The sequence below is a fragment of the Mus caroli genome, chromosome 12 (genome assembly GCF_900094665.2).
Source record: "Mus caroli chromosome 12, CAROLI_EIJ_v1.1, whole genome shotgun sequence".
In the NCBI taxonomy this organism is placed as follows: Eukaryota; Metazoa; Chordata; class Mammalia; order Rodentia; family Muridae; genus Mus; species Mus caroli.
In genome coordinates, this window is record NC_034581.1 from 9,898,762 (window position 1) to 9,916,178 (window position 17,417).

At 40.4% G+C, this 17,417-nt stretch overlaps 1 protein-coding gene across 4 annotated transcripts in view; it reads left to right on the forward strand.

The window, feature by feature from the left end:
• The window catches only part of Nbas (neuroblastoma amplified sequence), a 295,155-nt gene that overhangs the window by 46,451 nt on the left and 231,287 nt on the right, over window positions 1–17,417 (forward strand). For all 4 annotated transcript variants that reach the window (XM_021178926.1, XM_029484416.1, XM_021178925.2 and 1 more), the window contains exons 13-16: window positions 6,679–6,742; window positions 10,929–11,122; window positions 12,127–12,384; window positions 13,495–13,620. In XM_021178926.1, coding sequence (XP_021034585.1) covers window positions 6,679–6,742; window positions 10,929–11,122; window positions 12,127–12,384; window positions 13,495–13,620 — 642 coding nt within the window. The remainder of the gene's footprint in view (window positions 1–6,678; window positions 6,743–10,928; window positions 11,123–12,126; window positions 12,385–13,494; window positions 13,621–17,417) is intronic.

The following is a 17,417-nucleotide window of genomic DNA, read 5'->3' on the forward strand; positions in this document are numbered from 1 at the left end:
TCTCACAAGAGACAGCTATATCTGGGTCCTTTCAGCAAAATCTTGCTAGTGTATGCAATGGTGTCAGCGTTTGGAAGCTGATTATGGGATGGAATTATTATTGTTCTTTAAAGTGTATTCATGTTCTTTAGATATGCCATTTTCTTTTTTGTGTATGGACATGTTTTTAATTGCTAAATGGATATGCACTGTGTGCATGCTTGGTGCCCACAGAGGATGAACAGAGGCATTTGGAGTTCCTGGAACTGGAGTTAGGGATGGATAGGAACCACCTTGTGGGTGCTGGGAACCCAGGTCTTCTGCATGAGTGACAAGTGCTCTCAAAACAGCTGAGCCACCTGTGCAGGCCCTAGTATTTTGTATTTTTGTGACAGAGCTTTCCTGTGTAGTCCTGGTGGGCCTGGTGCATACTGGGTAGAGCAGGCTGGACTTGAACCATTAGTGATTGCTGTAGCTGTTTGCTGCAGGCATGAGCCATCATGCCGACTGTTGACTCCCTTATTATTATCTTATCAGCATGCAACTTTTAAGGCTTCCCACCACTCCTACTGGCCATCCCTTCAGTTTAATGTGGAGCCCACATGCTGACCACACTCTCTCTCACTCATGTGAAGAGATGCTTCTGAGCAGAAAACCCAGGAGATGGATTAATAGGGCACATTCTTTCTAATGTTCTGAAACCGTAGCTAAGAAGAGTGATTGTCCCTTATGGGGGCTCAATGCTTTAGCTGTGTGTGTTAGACACAGAATCTCCATTAGGCTGCTGCGAACTGACTGGTGGTGGGGGTATGGCTTAATCTGATTAACACATATGACCTGTGGTTTCTGTTTCCTGAGGCACAATAGCAAGTTTGTCTGTGCATTATTTAGAGGGTCTCCAAATACAGCGTGTCTTCCCTAGCTTTGTGTGGTGGGAAAGCGCTCACTTCTTTCACCTGGGAGGCTCATGGTCTCTCCATATTTGGAAGTATCTTCTTAAATGGTGAGATTTTGAACAGTGAGGTCACCTCAGCTTTCTATTTCCTTACTCTATATTCTGTCACATAATAGAAATATTGATCAACTTCTGAAGTACCCTTAGTATTCCATCGACAATCTCAAATATATAGTGCATTCACTACTAATGGTAAAATTGATCAGTGTGCTCTTGATGTTTGTCGAGACTCTGAAGGGCCTCCTTTGCTTCTTGAACTCCTTAGGACATGCGCTCATCATTACTTGTGAGCAAAACTCATTATGATTAGTCACCGTTTAATATTATTTATTAATTAGGCTTTTTAAAAAAAGATTGAAAATAGTTTTTCTTTTTCATACAATATATTCTGATTACGGTTTTTCCTCCTTCAACTCTTCCCCGATCCTAGTTAGGTTTTAATTGTGAGCTTACTAAAACTTAAAATTTACTTAAAATTCTTAAAATTTGGGAATGAGTAAATGCATTTATCTTTGTATCTTTAAATATGTAGTTAAGTAAAATAATGGGTCAGGAAGGACGAGCTCTCTAAACGGAAGAAGTATACAAAAGAGAGGAGTTGAAGCTGGCAGTTTGTGTTCAGCGATGAGTCTTTGGACCACAGATGCCCCCAGCATTGCCACGGGAGTTGGGTAGCTGCTGTCACGCCCCAGCTGTTAGACATCTACTCCTATGGCTCCAACTCAGTGCTCCCCAAACAAGCCTTAGGCTGAGCATGTGTCTCCAGTCTGTGAGTCAGACAGAGGCCTCCTTACTCTTAAAGGTATTATTTCTATTAGTAAGAGTTTACATATTTACATACGCGTTTCTTCTTATGTGTGTTATGTGTTCTGTTAGCAGTTTATATGTATTTAGTTACATGCTAGTTTCTTCTCATGTGTGTTGTATCTATTATTAACAGTTTGCATGTTTAATTACATGCCATTTTCTTCTGCTTTGGTTGGCATGGTTTCTATTGAATACCTAAGTAAACAAGAAATATAAGGTCTTATGTTCACACAACTGAAAACCAAGATCTGTTTGTTCTCAAGTGGACTTTGTGCAGGTTGTAATGTCCTTTGCTGAGGGAGCAGGGCTGAGCCATAGGTACCAAGCCTAACCCTGCATCAGTTGCCATTCTTTTGATGCCCACATCCTTCCTTAGAAATCTAGTGCTCAGCCTGCTGAGACGTTTGCTACAGCCAGTCTCTCCACCCCTGAGACTACCACTGGCTTTAGCTTCAAAAGAAATTTTGGTTCAAGTTTGGAAACAATGAAAAAAGTTTATTTATTTTCTTTGGAATCCTATTGTCAAAATGCAAAGCCCTCTGCTTTTCTGTCATCGAGTGTGGTCAGACTACATGTTTGCTCCTTGGCCTCTCGTCTACCTGCTTTTATCTAATCCTTGGTACTGTGTGTTCTAGAGTGTCATTCTATTACAGATATTCACCTGTGGTTTCCGCTCTTAATACACTCTGGATGTTCCGTATAGTTGTCTATAACTTGTAGGCCTTGGGAGCATGAAGGTCTGTCTGGGTATAGTGCTCTGAAACATTTGTAAAATTTACTCACTGGTAACTTGGTGCACTTAACTTTGTTCTCGGTTGTCCACCAAGTAAGCAGCAGGGATGGCATTGGGATCTATCTCTGACTGTGATGCCCATGCTCTCTCCTTAGCCAGCATGCCCAGCGTATTTCTGTGTTTACAATATTTGTCCTCTTCTTACTTTGGGAACATTCTGTTATTTGAAAGGTCAGATTTCTGTGTGACAGGTTAAGAAGACCCAAGTCCCCCTTCCTGGTTGTTTTACATTGGGTCATCATCTGACAGTCTTTAAATGCTTGGGGTCAAGTCCTGATTCCTTCTGAATTGAACACTGGTTGCATTACTGTCCCTCAGATGCGCTTTACTCTTGAAGTACAAGTTGGTCTGTATGTACCAGGCAGAACAGTAAATAATCGACCAGGTTTCTCCCTGGTAAATGCTTAGGTGTGTTACACAAATCTAGAGGACTTGTGAAACCCCTTAGAACAAGGTGAACGAGGTAACTTTTTTATGAAATGTGACCAAATGACCAAGCCAGAGTCACCTGTGTCCTGGGAAGTGGTAACATTACCTTGTGTATTTTATATTGGGATTTTAACATATGTATTACTAAAATCTGGTGCACTATAGTGAATGCAACAAGGCTTAGCTTTAACTGTTCCGTAAAACAGAATAGCTTGTTCCTATAACCATGGTAACATCATCATAAAATCATGATGTTGAATCTCTGCTTAGCTATGCAGTAAGAAATATGGTAGGTGTCAGTCTGTGCCAAGACAATTATACAGAAAAAGGCAACATTTTAATATTAAAAGGAAAAGCTTGGGGAGAGAGTGGCTTATAATTGTAGTATTGGGGAGGAGAATTCTTGAAAGTAAATTTGCATATTGAGGTTTGGCTTCTTACAGAGCAGTTTGTCTTAAAACAACTCTATTTAGTAAAAAGTAATTTTATTCCCATTTTAATACATGTAAAATAGTGCAAAAAGAAATTAACATGCAATCACTATGTGTTGGAATTCAGATTCCATCCTGTTTTTCAGAATATTGACTAACAGTGTTTGCATTTAGAAGTACTGACATGTGCTTGAACAAATGAGGAGCTAGCATCTGAGACTACTGTACTCAAGGGAGGGCTAGCACCTTGGAGCCTGGCTGAGTGGCATGCAATCACGTGCAGTTCATCATGCAGACACTTAAAAAATGTGCAAATGTCATAGCCATCAGGGAGGGGCACAGTACTGTCATTATCCTGATGGATGAGCATGTGTGTGCAGAATCACTGGACTTCTGTAAAGAGGAGTCCCATGTTCTGACAAAGACTTGGACAGATGGAGTTTTCTCACTTCTCTAAGAGTCATCAAGAGAGCCTGGTCCAGTGGGTAGGCCAGATCTTTGCCTTCCTCTGTGGCTATGCTAGGGAAGGAATGGAAGGACCAGCGAATGAATTAATGTTTATATGGCAATATAGCCAACTTATACTTGTTGTCTGAGAAGAAAACAATGTTACTTCTGCCCTGCATTCCTTTACAGTCCGTTACCAAAATTGTGGATTCAGCTCAGTTGGGGCTTTCTTCATGCGTTTTGCTGCTTTATTAGTTTTTATAATGTACTTTGTGTGATTGAGTATTTTCTCTGTGAAGACTAATGATTAGAGATAGTTATGGGAATGCCTGGTTTGATTTACTTTTTACCCAGTTTTAAGTTGATTAAATCCTTTTGCTTTCATTGTCAGTGTGAAGCATCCATCTGGCTGGAAATCTGGGTGTTGAATTTGTTCATGTCTAGAATAGAGTAAAATTGTTTCAATAATTTTCATTTCAAACATTTCCCATATGTTATGTTTATATCTTTACATCTTGTTTTTGGTCTTAATTTTTCTTTGAAGTTTTATTACTTTCTGACCTCATACTTCTGTGTGGGTGTAGAAAGTGAAATAGAAGCTTATCTTTTCCATTTTTATTCTAGTTCTCTTTGATACAGAGTAGGTGTTAGATTAATTTTGTTAAATAGTGAATCAATGAAGGACAAGTGGGAGGATGGCAGCTTATGTGATTAATCTTGGTAGACCCACAGCTGTTTTCTCAGCTTCAGGAAACTCTGGACTCTCGGAGACTCAGCGCCGGGTGGACCTCACTCCTAGCTCTACCATGTGCTTTATATAGTAGACATTGATGAATATGTGTACAATGGGTACACATGGGAAATATTGCTCCTGTTCTGTGGGACACTGAGACTGGTTCTAGTGGTTAAAAAAGGCCAGGAAATAGTTATTTATTGATTTATTTATATCCCAAATGCTAAATGCCCCACCCTGGCATATCAAGTCTCTGCCAGATTAGGCACATGCTGTCACGCTGAGGCCAGACATGGTAGCCATGGAACCTGAGGTGCACATGTGCTACATATGTGCCAGGGGTCCAGCCCATGTATGCTCTTTGGTTGGTGACTCAGTTTCTGAGTGCTCCCTGAAATCCGGATTAGGTGACTCTGTTGTTCTTCCTGTGGGCTCCCATCCCATCCTTTTCAGCACCTTCAGTCCTTCCCTTAATTCTTCTATTAGAGTCCCTGACCTACTGGAACAGATGCAGATATGCATAGGAAATAAAATTCTTAAATGGAAGAAAACATTCATTTAGTTCATTATGACAGTTAAGCCTATCTATAAAGAAAACCTGACCATGTTCCTAGGACAACTTCTTTCTGGGCCACTGCTGCACTGGAAAGTGCTGTTATTTGCCTTTTTCAGACACAACGTAGAAAGAGATATGGGCTAGAAGGGTGATTGTTCACCTCACTGGTGTGCTTATGCAAGGCTCACAAAGACACCTGTAGAACAAAAGATGCGTCCATAGGAGAAAAGTATAGTACATGTTGTCAATCAATGACTATCTCTTGCGTGCATGGGAGAAAAAAAAAGTGCTGTATGTGGAAAGAAAAAAATATTGCCTTTCTGTTCTCAAACAGGCTTTGTTAGCAGATTGAGGAAGTTTTGTTTGTTTGTTTGTTTGTTTGTTTTTGAGACAGGGTTTCTCTGTGTAGCCCTGGCTGTCCTGGAACTCACTCTGTAGACCAGGCTGTCTACAAACTCAGAAACTCCATTGCCTCTGCCTCCCGAGTGCTGGGATTAAAGGCATGTGCCACCACCGCCTGGCTGTTTGTATGATTTTAATTCTTTGTTTTGCTGGTTGTTGTTAGTAGTTAGTTGTAGAATCTCATTCTCAAGCCTCAGAGCAAGTCAGTTCCTCTGCTACCCAACATTGGGTGCCAGAAACTGTGGGAGTGGAATAAGGGTGACAGCCATGCTGAAATGTGCTTGGACAAAGAGGCCATCATCTAGAAGTAATAGACCATGAGTAGAACCATAGAACCGGGCAGTTCTCTCTTTTATCCTTTGTTGCCTTTCTATAGGCACCCTCCACCACAACTGTGTGTGACTAGATCCAATGGAAAGAGAATCTTTGTAGGTGAAGAGCCTTATTGGCTGAATGGCTTGCTTAGGAGTAGGAAATCTAATTTCTACCATGTCTTGTGGGAGGGGAATTCTGGTTCCTATGACTTGCTTTTGGGGAGTAATAGAAGCCGGGGATAGGAGGGCAGGAGAAGGTCGGAGATACATTGGTATCCATCAGTTCAAAGGCACTAGCCTAAGGTGATATGTTCTGAGCTCCAACAGATACAAAAGGAAGGGGCAGGAAGGCCGCTCCTTAGACTATATGCACATGGTACTAAGACCTGGGTGTGCATCCTTGTAGGTTGTGAACATCTTAAGTGCTGCTCCTCTCAGTGTATGTGCATAGTGTACAAGGAGCTTGAAGCATACCCAGGCCAGTGTCTGCTTACAGCAAAATAGACACTACTCTCTAATGTGAGGTGTGGATGTAGAAGAAACATGGTAGTGAGCTGTCATTTGTATCAGTTATCAACATTGTGCCCTATCTTTTGTATTCATGTTGAGTCTTAGGTCCTGTCTGTGACCATTAAGTCCAGTGTCATTTGTTTCCCCAAACTCTTAGGCTGAGGAAGCCTTCCTTGCATTGGAATAGAGATCAAGGGAAACCAACTATTATGTCTGTATTTTTTTTTTAATTGTAAGAATTTCATAGGTCTTGGTGAGTTTTTCATAGTATTTTTTTTAACATGTTTGACTCATACAATTCTGTACATATCTTTGTATTTAGCCAGGCTACGATGAGCTTAACCCTGATTGGAGGTTGTCTCCCGAGAAGAGAAAGAAAGTAAAAGGTGAGTAGGGCATATGAAATACGGTTATTCCAGCTTTGCAGGAGTTCTCGCACTGCCTCAGTGCTCTTTAGATAGAAAGAGTCTCTCGTTTCACTCTGTGTCCGCCATGGAATCTTAGCCAGGCAGCAGATCAAACACTTTGTTTTGTTTTTATTTTTCCTTCTATGGTTTTTGTTTGTTTGGTAGTGTTCTAGGTCTTTCTCTTTAAAATTTTTATACATTTCTATGTTTGAAATAATTTCTTTTTTAAAATAAGCAGATAACTCTTTTGGGGAATGAGGAATGGGGGAATCAAGATTTACTGTTAAGTGAAAGTAGTTGTTTAGTAGATTAAAACAAAATAAAAAATGAGAGATTGTTTATTTGTTTATTTATTTAGCCTTGGGTATACGATCTTTTTCATGTCTGTTAAATTTGGTTTGTAAGTACTTTATTAACAACTTTAGAACTAACCAGTACCCCGGAGCTCGTGTCTCTAGCTGCATATGTATCAAAAGATGGCCTGGTCGGCCATCACTGGAAAGAGAGAGGCCAATTGGACACGCAAACTTTATATGCCTCGGTACAGGGGAACGCCAGGGCCAAAAAGTGGGAGTGGGTGGGTGGGTAGGGGAGTGGGGGGGGGAGGGTATGGGGGACTTTTGGGATAGCATTGGAAATGTAAATGAGGAAGATACCTAATAAATAGAAAAAAAGAAAAAAAAAAGAACAAAACAAACAAACAAAAAAAACAAACAAAAAAGAACTTTAGAAAAAAAGAACTTGAGTTTATAGTTTTCTCTCTTGTCGATCCATCCTCTAGTTTACTATTAGGTTAATTCTGGTGTGATGGGACACACCTGCTCCTGTTCGTCTCCTTTCTGTATTCTGGACTACTTGGAGGAATGCTGATGTTAAGGTCTGGTGGAGTTTGGCAGTGATTTGCTCCTGTCCTGGGCTGGTGTGTTCAATGTTGTCAGACTCATTACTGCTTCAATCTTCTTGTGCAGTGTGGGCCGGCTGCAAATGCACCCTTTTGATTTAGCATTAACAGGTCATGTGAGTTTGGGAATTTATCCATTTCTTCTCAGCTTTCTACCTTGGTGCAATACAGGTTTTGAACACACTCTGTGTTACTTTTCTGGTTTTTGGTGGTGCCTGCCGTAATGTCCATCTTGTTAGTTCTAAAGTTATGGCTTGGGTCTAGGCAATTCCTTCTTTTGGTTAATTTGGCTAAGGGCTTGTCAATTTTTTGTTTTTAAAGAACCAACTCTTGTTTCTCTGATTCTTGTATTGTACTTTTAGTCTGAACTTCATTAATTCCACATTGTTGTTAACTCTTAGTTTGCTGATTTTGTATTGCCCCCCCTCTCCCCGCCACATTGATAAGCTGCACTGTTTACGTGAGATCACTCTGAGTTTTAAATGTAAAGGCCCATAGTGATACGCTTTCCTTTTAATAAGCCCATCCATCTGTGCTGGGTCCCAAAGATTCTGAAAAGTTGTGCTTTCATTTTTGTGTGATTCTAGGAATTAAAAAAGAAAAATTCCTTTCTGATTTCTTTAGTGGCATGCCAGTCCTTGCGGAATGTCCAGTCTCTGTGGATTTTGTAGTTTCTACGTTTTCCCTTGCTGTTGAATTCTACCTTTACAACCAAGAGATGATTGTTGTGTTTTGTTTTCCTTTTGGTAAGATTTGCTTTATGGCCCAAATGGAATCTATTTCTAAGACAGCTCCATGAGGTGCTGTGAAGAATGCATGTTCTAAAGCTGTTAGGTAGGATACTCTGGGGTGTCTCTTTCGTCTTTTTGGTATGGTGAAGTTTGGCTCTCAAGTTTATGCTGTAGTTGTTTTTGAAAGGGTGTGTCTGGATGATCTGTTGATTAGAGTCGGGTATTAAAGTGGTATACTGTTGAATCTCAAGCTGTCTCATCTGTTTATTGCTTAGCAGTTTTATTTATGAAATTTGTTCACTAATGTTTAGTTTATATACTTATAATTGTTATATATTTTGCAAAGATTATTCCCTTTATTAGTATGTAGTAGCCTTTTAAAAATCTCTTTGACTAATTTTGGATTTATCAGATATAGGTCTAATTACTGTTGCTTGTTTTAGGTTATATTAACTTTCAACCTTTTAATACCAGTTTGTGTGGCCGTGCCAATGAGATATGTCTTGTAGATAACCAAATGATGCCTCTTGGTTATTAGTCCAGTCAGCTACTGAGTTTTTGATTGGGAACCTAAGGCAGTTTATTTTTAGTGTTGTTATTAATAGAGCATGCTGCTTTGTGTAATTTTGTTGGTTGTTAATCTGGTTGGCTCAGTTAGTGATTTTTTTTGTTTGTTTGTTTGTTTTTGTTTTTGTTCAACCCTTGTTCATTTCTGGGGTTTACTGAGTTAGGCATGGTTGATTTTTTTTTTTCTCTTTTGTTCTTCTCTTCCTCTCATAAAATTTATTCTTTCCTGTGCTCTTTGGATTAAGATTGCCCATGTGTGTAGGTGTCCATTCAGTTGCTTCTGCAGTGCTGGCTTGGTAGCTAGGACACTTTTCACCTTGAAGTGCCTTCACTTCTCTATTGATTTTTTTGAAACGACGTTATTGGCGTCATGGTTGATAGTTACTTACCTTCAAGACTTCACATACCCTGTTATTCCATTCTTTCTGTTTCTTCTGCTGAAAGATTGGGCATGAAGTTTGTGTTTTGACTTTGAGAGTGAAGTTTCTTCTCTTGGAACTTTCAATAGTTGGCTTTTTAAGCTTTAGCATCTTTAGTAGAACTGTGTCATGGAGCTGCTGGTTCTGGATTCATTTTTATTTGGGGTTCTTACTGCGTCTGTGCTTAATGCTCATTTCTTTGCCTGTATCTAGGATGCGTCCTGTTATACTTGGATGGATGGGAGTTTCTCTCCCTCAGCTTTCTCTCTCATGGGTGTTGTTTATACTTTGTTACTTCAGCCTTTCCGGGGTGCTTGGATATTGTAGTCCTGTGTCCTTGTTTCCAGTTTCTTGTTTCTTTTTTACCAAAGCCTTGATGTAGCCTTTGTTCCTTCCAGCTGCTGGAACATAAGCCCCAGATGCAGGCATGTGTCTAGAAACTCTGGATTTAAACAAATTACCCAAGGTTCCTATCTAAAATAGGTTAGGGTCTCTTCTTTTCAATTGTAATAATGCGTTGTTTTCAGTCTGACTGAGTTTAAACATCTTTTCTTTTGGAGTTTACATGTGCTTTCAGTTCTGTGACTTACTCTGGGTGGCATCATTAAACCATGTCATATCCATTCTGGATAACTACTGTTTAAGAAAAAGTGCAATGAAATTATAACAAAATATCCTGACATTTCCCTTCATATACCTCAGTTCAGTGGACCATAATTCATTTGAGCCTAAAAATTCTTTGTTGGTCTTGAGTTTTTTCTCTTTTAGTTAAATGTTTAGGAGTATATCAACCCTGGAAGCTGTCATTTTTTAAAAATAATATCTATTTTTAATTCCTAAATATCTGTTTGAAAATGATCTAGTACATTTTCTAATAGCTTTTATAATATATATGTATGAGAGATTTATACACATCTACTTTTCAGCTTACTATCCTGAAACTCGTTACATATTTCTTTCTTGGGTATATAATTATGTTTTTATTTTAAGTTTTTCAATGTATTCATTTTATTTTATTTTATGTGCAGTGCTGTTTTGCCTACATATATGTCTGTTTGAGGGTTGAAGTTACAGGCAGATATAAACTGACATGTCTGTTCTGGGAATTGTGGGTCCTCTGGAAGAGTAGACTATGCTCTTAGCTGCTAAGGCATCTTGCCACCCCTATCATTATGTTTTTCATAACTTTCCTCCCCCCTGTTTGCATTCAGACCCAGAGTCTTACAAATGCTAAGCCAGAGCTCCAACAGTGAACTCCATTTGTCAGCTGTGTGTCATTGTTTTGGGGGAGAGGACCTTAATTTGCTTGCTTTTCTCCCTTCATAGATTTGGCTGGTTGTTGCTGCTTAGGCAGACCTTGAATTGTGTGCCTTTCTGTCCTTACCTGAGTAAGAATTTGAATGATGGGTTTAGTTTTATTTTTTCCCCATTTTAAAGCATCTTTGAGGCCCTCAAATATGAAATAACTTGGATTTCAAAATATTACATTAAATATTTTGCTTTTACAACACTTTTGCAAATGTATTTGGATTTTCTTTTCCTATTAGATAAAGAGTCCTTGTATCCATTGATTGATGTCAATTGGTGGGCAGACGGCGCAGTGACCCTGGCTCGGTGCTCTGGTGCATTAACTGTTTCATCAGCAAAAAGTTTGAAGAATTTACTGGGAAAATCCTGCGAATGGTTTGAGCCCTCTCCCCAGGTCACTGCCACCCATGATGGGGGGTTCTTAAGTTTGGAGGTGAGAGTAAACATGTATCGCATTAAAAAATCTGTCTGTTTGACTTTTTATCTGTGTATGTGCTGTAGTTCTGTGTTTAAACATAAGTCTGTTTTTGAAATAAAGTATTAAGTATAATATGAAAATCCCATCATCCACGAATTAAAAGTATTATATTGCTAAGAGGATAAAAACATTTATGGCTATTTTGTTTCCTTCAAAACACTTCATCTTTGCTGAGCTTGATCAATTTTTCTTTCTTTCTTTTTCTTCTAGATGAGCCATTTGAAAACGTAGCATGTCATTACTTCCTGATTGGGAACCACTTAATGTTTATATTAGTGGTCACTGAAAGTATGGCAACCAACAGTTTTCTTCTCTCAGAAAAAAACTTTTATCACGATCAAAGAGTTGAAAGTAGAGGCTGTTTCTTTATAGCTGCTCTTATTTGAGTCTTCAAGAGTACAGTCCTATGTAGCTTTACTTCTGCAGGGTACAGTGACAGGTATTTGTTAGTCTGAAGTCTATCATCTAGTCAAAGTTCTCCCTTACAGAAAACGACAGTTTAAACCCAAGCCAATTCTGCTAAGTCTGAATGAAAGTTCCCTTTGACAGCCAGGCTCAGCCTCGGCACCTGTGTTCAAAAGGGACATCAGAAGCCTTCTCCTGGCAAATAAATACCTTCATGTTGCTTTCTAAATTGTCTTCTTGTTTTTCTACAGCAAGTACAGATATATTAATAATTAGAGAAATTCACATTCTCACCCTTTTTATTTCTGTAAAATAACTGCAGACATCTACACGAATGGCCTATTATTAAAGTGGCTTCAGCTTTCAAAATTTGGAAGTCACATGGATGTATATCTTAGGTCTTTGATTTGCTTTGTTTCCTTTGGATCCATTGTGAATGACATGTAATGAATCAAGCCAGATATAAGTATAATTAAAATACTTTTTTCATTAGCTCTTAAAAAATCTGTTTCTAGTTTCTTATCATTAATTTTATATCTCCCTTTTCAATTTAGTGTGAAATTAAACTTGCCCCTAAAAGATCTCGAGTGGAGATGAGGGCTGGAGAAGAAGATGAAGGGGAAGCGGATTCTGACTCAGATCATGAGACCTCTGCCAAGGCTCGCTATTTTGGGTACATCAAGCAAGGCCTTTACTTAGTTACGGAGATGGAGAGGTTCGCACCTCCTCGGAAACGGCCTCGAACTATCACAAAGAACTACCGCCTTGTGAGTCTGCGCTCCACAACTCCAGAGGAGCTTTATCAGAGAAAGGTGAGTGGGCCTGCTGCTTCCAGCTTTTCTAGCACAATGGCTACTATTTCAGTGAGGAAGAAATTAGAAGAGGGCATGTTGGCTCTCTGACATCTTAAAAATAGCAGTTCTGTAAGCTTTTAGAATAATGCCCTTTTTCTAACTGAGTAATTACAAGTCAGTGGATAGAAAACTCAGAGCCTGAGAGATAATCAGAAGATAAAGTGTGAGGACCAGAACTCAGATGCTAGTACCCAGCTAAATGCCTGGTGGGCGCGCAGCCCTGTGGTAACTCCAGTGCTCTGGAAGTAGAGACTGGAATCCCCAAAATGAGCTAGCTAGCTGGGCTAGCCAAATCAGTGGGCTCTGAGTTCAAGTGAGAGACCTTGCCTTGGTGTGTAAGTTAGAAAACAATTGAAGAAGGAGTTTATCCAGCTTTGGCCTCCGTATGTACATGCATGTATACCTTACATATGTGTGTGGTGTGAACTCACATGAGTGCATGCATGTGTGTGTGTGCGTGTGTGCGTACGCGTGTGCATGTGTGTGTGGTTTGTAGTATGTTCCATGGTGCTTGCTTGAAGGCCAGAGGGAACTTGGCAGGAGTCAGTCCTCTCCTTCTATCAGTGATTAAATCCAGGTTGTGTGGCTTGGCATCAAGGACCTTTACCCACTGAACCATCCTGTTGCTCCTAGCCTGAGGCTTTGGCTACCTGCTGTGTGCCTTCAGCTGCCCCTCTTTTGTGTACTAAGTACTGGTCTCTCCTAGACTACAGATGGTGAGGGGAGACTTTAGCATCTGGTTTCGAAGCCTGTGTGGCCAACACTGCCTCTTAGGGCTATTTGCTGTGCTCTGCAGTATTTTGAATGAGCATTGACTTGAGCCAGACTGCAGCCTGCCTCTAGTCTCAGGTTTTGCCACCATTTGAATGTATAAGCCAGAGCTTTTCATCATATTTGTTAAAGTGCTAAAGGAATTCCTGCTTTAGCTGCTTCTCAGAATGTCTGTGAACTTCTGATGACACTCAGCATGTGTGTTCATAACTTGTTGCACAGGCCAGGTGAGTGTCTTGATTCTTCCTCTCATCAGAATGGCCTCATGGGTAATTCGTGTCTGTTTCCTTGACAAAGATTGACAGTGAAGACTATGAAGAAGCCTTGTGTTTGGCTCACACCTACGGCCTGGATACTGACCTTGTCTATCAGAGGCAGTGGAGGAAGTCCGCTGTCAACAGTGCTTCAATTCACAATTACTTGGTATGTATAAATAGTTGTGCTTACATGATGAAATTCATATTCATGGATTATCTTTTGTTTCTAGAGATTTTCCACTGCTAATATTTGTGTAGGTAAAGAAATGCTTTCTTAGAAAAACTGTCAGGATTTCCTGCTTCTGCCACAGGATTTTGATGCTAAAGATATTGAATATACCCTCTCTGATTAGCTAGCCATCTCTCTGATTATTTCCATTATTGTACCTCTCTGCACCAACATTGGTCAGGGCCTACTGAAGAACCACTAGCAGAGTTTCAATGAGGAGATTTGTGTTTCTGGTAACCAGAGATTATGAATAAAGGGATGGGGAGAACTTGAAGGAATATCTTCCGACCAAGAGACTGCATTTAGGAGGTAGGCCTGCCCTTCTACTAGGATGGACATTGTTGAAGAAAGAGCAGTTGGGACAAATTGCACTGAAGGGAACTTATAGGATTGTTTTAGATTAGGGCTGGTCTTTAGTTGGCTTGGTTTGAGATGAAGAGAGAAGCCAGATGTCTCCTGCTCAGGTAACAGTGAGGCGAGGTGGTTAGAAAGCCCAGGTGCTAGCAAGCAGGACACTTCTCAGAAGCAGCATACAGATGAGGGTTGGTAACTAGGAACCATGCCAGGATCGGCAAGAAAAACTTGCCACTCCAATTTGGGAGATCCATTGAGGGAAGCTTCCCACATAGATGCAAGGGAGATTAGGTATGAAGGAATCTGCTCACAGGTGTGCCTCTGAAATCCAGTATTAAGTTGTTCTCACAGTAGGATAGCATTAGTACCACCAGGTTTGTCTCCTTTAACACTCTCAGGTCTTGTTGCCTACCAAGCCAGAGGACCAAGAGGAAGAGAACCAAAGTGCTTGTGAATTGAAGAGCAGCTTCTTTTCCTTTGCAGTGGCCTTCAGGGTTGTCTGTAATAATGCTGCTGTTGTCTCAGTTAACAAGAAGAGATGCTGTCACTTGACCAGCCTGGAGAGGAACTGTGAAGCTCAGAGGGAATAAATGGATAACTGACATATAGACTTGTCAAATATAGTCTTTTTGGCTTAAATTCCACTGTTGGATCCTTCTTAATGCAGGCCTCCATGTTATAATTAGTATACAGCTTTGTAGTCAGTTTGAGTTGTTATAACACAAATACATTCAGCATCTTGAGCAAGAAACAATTATTTCCCCAAATTTTGGAGGCTGGGAAATTCATGATCAATATACCAGCCCATTGGTTCCTAGTGACATCATTTACCTTGCTTTGCAGATGGATCCCTTATTGCTGTGTCTTTGTATGTCAGAGAACACTGACAGAGGAGACAGATCTTGCTAGTCTTTTGGGCACTAATCCATACCTTGGGAATATTCTTCTGTCTTGTTTATCTGTCTGTCTGTCTTAAGACAGAACCTCACTGTGTTACTCTGACTGGCCTGAAATGTAGGCGAGGCTGGCCTGAAACTCATGAAGATCTCCTTAGCTCTGCCTCTTGAGTGTTGGGATTAAAGATGTGCACTCTTAGTCTGGTGGGAATTGTTTCTCAACATACAACTTCTTGATATCTCTGCCAGGAAGTAGTTAGACTCATGGGATGAGTTTAAAAGTTTGGAGCTTTAGATCTCATACTTTGAGAGTAAAACATTTTTGCCTTTAGGAAGATTCTAGAAAATGCTTGGAAAATTTCATAGTAATTTTTTTGTCTAAATGTTCACATATGTGAATAATTAAAATAAAACCGTGGTCTGAAAGTAAGACATTGGTATTTCAACCAAATAGTATGATTAACTGTTAATGTTTCTGCCGGATGACAGGTGAGTGATCATGACGGCGACAGCAGAAGGGAGGAGGCAGCATTGTTTGTGTTGGGCTTAGAAATGCACCAGTTCCATCCTGCATCATCTGCCATTGTGTGGTTTAGGATGGGAGCTCCTGGGTGCATGACAAAGCAAGCAAAGTTTGTGGGTTTGTTTTCTTTGAAAATATTTGGTTCAGTAAAATAGAGGATTTCCACAAATGCTTGGCTAGCTTGGGCTGTGGAGCAGTTGCTAGACCATCCAAGATCTAGTATGATCCTGTATCAGCAATAAGAGGATAGAGGCATAACTAGAGGTGCACAGGCAGTTTCTGCTGCTGTGGAGCTCATGGAGAAAAGGAGGGCCTCATGCTTAGCTTGTACATAACCACACCAGAGGAATGCTCAGTGACAACTGTCATCATTATAGACTTAGCGACGATAAAGAAGGCTTTCTGTAATAAAAATTCAAAATTAGGCCTCTTCCAGTCAGAAGAGAGGATATTGTCAAGAGTGCAAGCAGAATGAGCAAATTATGTCTGTGATATGGCCCAGAAGGTGACAAGCAAATCTGTCTCAGGCACAGTTGGTTGTCCTCGTGTCCACGTTAGTGCCTGAAGCATAGCAGATGCCCACTAAGCATTTCATGGATAAGTCAGCTCTACTAAGTCAACCAGTGGTGAGTTATGGTATTGAACACTGGGAAACAGGAGTAGAGAACGTTGGTTTGCATTTGGGTGGGTGAGGAAAACTTGTGATCACTTGGCTTTGTTTGAGGGAAGTGATGGATTTATGATAGATGATGTAGAAGAAGACTGGAGGAAGAGGAAAGGTATGTAAGAAAGCGGGCTAGTGTTCCTGCCGTTATGTTTTGATGATTTAGACAAGTCTTTAGGTTTAGGTAATAGTAGGATGTGTAAAGAAATACGGGGTGTAAACCATCAGGTCACTAAGAAGAGGGCACATCAGATTTTGGAGACGGAGGAGCAATTGGAAGTGAAGTGTTGGACCTCTGTCCTTCTGAAGAACAGCAGATCGTGACTTGGTATGAGCGAGTTGGCTTCACACTGTGTGATAGATTTTATAGTCAAAAAAGATGTAACTGTGGTGTGTGAGTTTGTTTTAAAGCTAAGTATGCTTACTACCGTAGGGGGCAAAATGTATTTTACCTCTCTGCTTTATATTCTTTATTTTACAACCAAGACACAAACTATAGGTACCTACAAAAGCTCTTTTTTATACTTGTAGAAAAGAGTACTGGAGCTTTGTGTTTCACTGTGGCTCTTTAGTGCTTGCCCGCCCTTCTGACTCATTTCTTCCTGCCCATTCTCACTCCTCTGACCCCTGACCCACAGAGCTTCTTTCTACTGGCACCCACACCACCAAGCCTTACTGTAATTCAGACTCAGGTCCTATGGAAGAGGAGGAGGAAAGAGTCTAAGATTAAGACTTAGGAAATTAAGATTAAGACTTAGGAAATAAGGTTCTTCTAGACCCCACAGGAGTGATTCACATCTGAACTCACAAATAGCTGTGTCAGCATGCACCCGACCTGCACCGGTCCAAACCACAGGGGATCTTAGAACTGAGCAGGGGAAGTGGACACAGAGTCCTTCCCCTAACCAAGAAGCTGTTACCTGCTGGGAGTTGGGGAATCAGTCTTTTCCCCAGTGGAGTGTCACTGAATGTCAGCCACACTCCAGGGCAGGCTGCATGGCCAGGAGAGATTGAACAAGACATAAAGGACTTCATGCCTTCCCTGCCTTTCCTTTTTGCATGTATTGTTTCATTTTCATGTTTTTTTTTTTTTTTTTTTTTTTTTTTTTTTTTTAAACCTAAATTTTTCATCCCCGCTTCCCTGGAAGAGAGGAAGAAAGAACATGAAATTGGTTTCAGTAGGGATGTGAGGAGCCCCTGGGAGGAGCTAGGGATGGGGAGAACATGACCAAAGTAGATTGTATGAAAATTTAAACAAACAAACAAACAAACAAACAAAACCTGAAAACAAAATCCT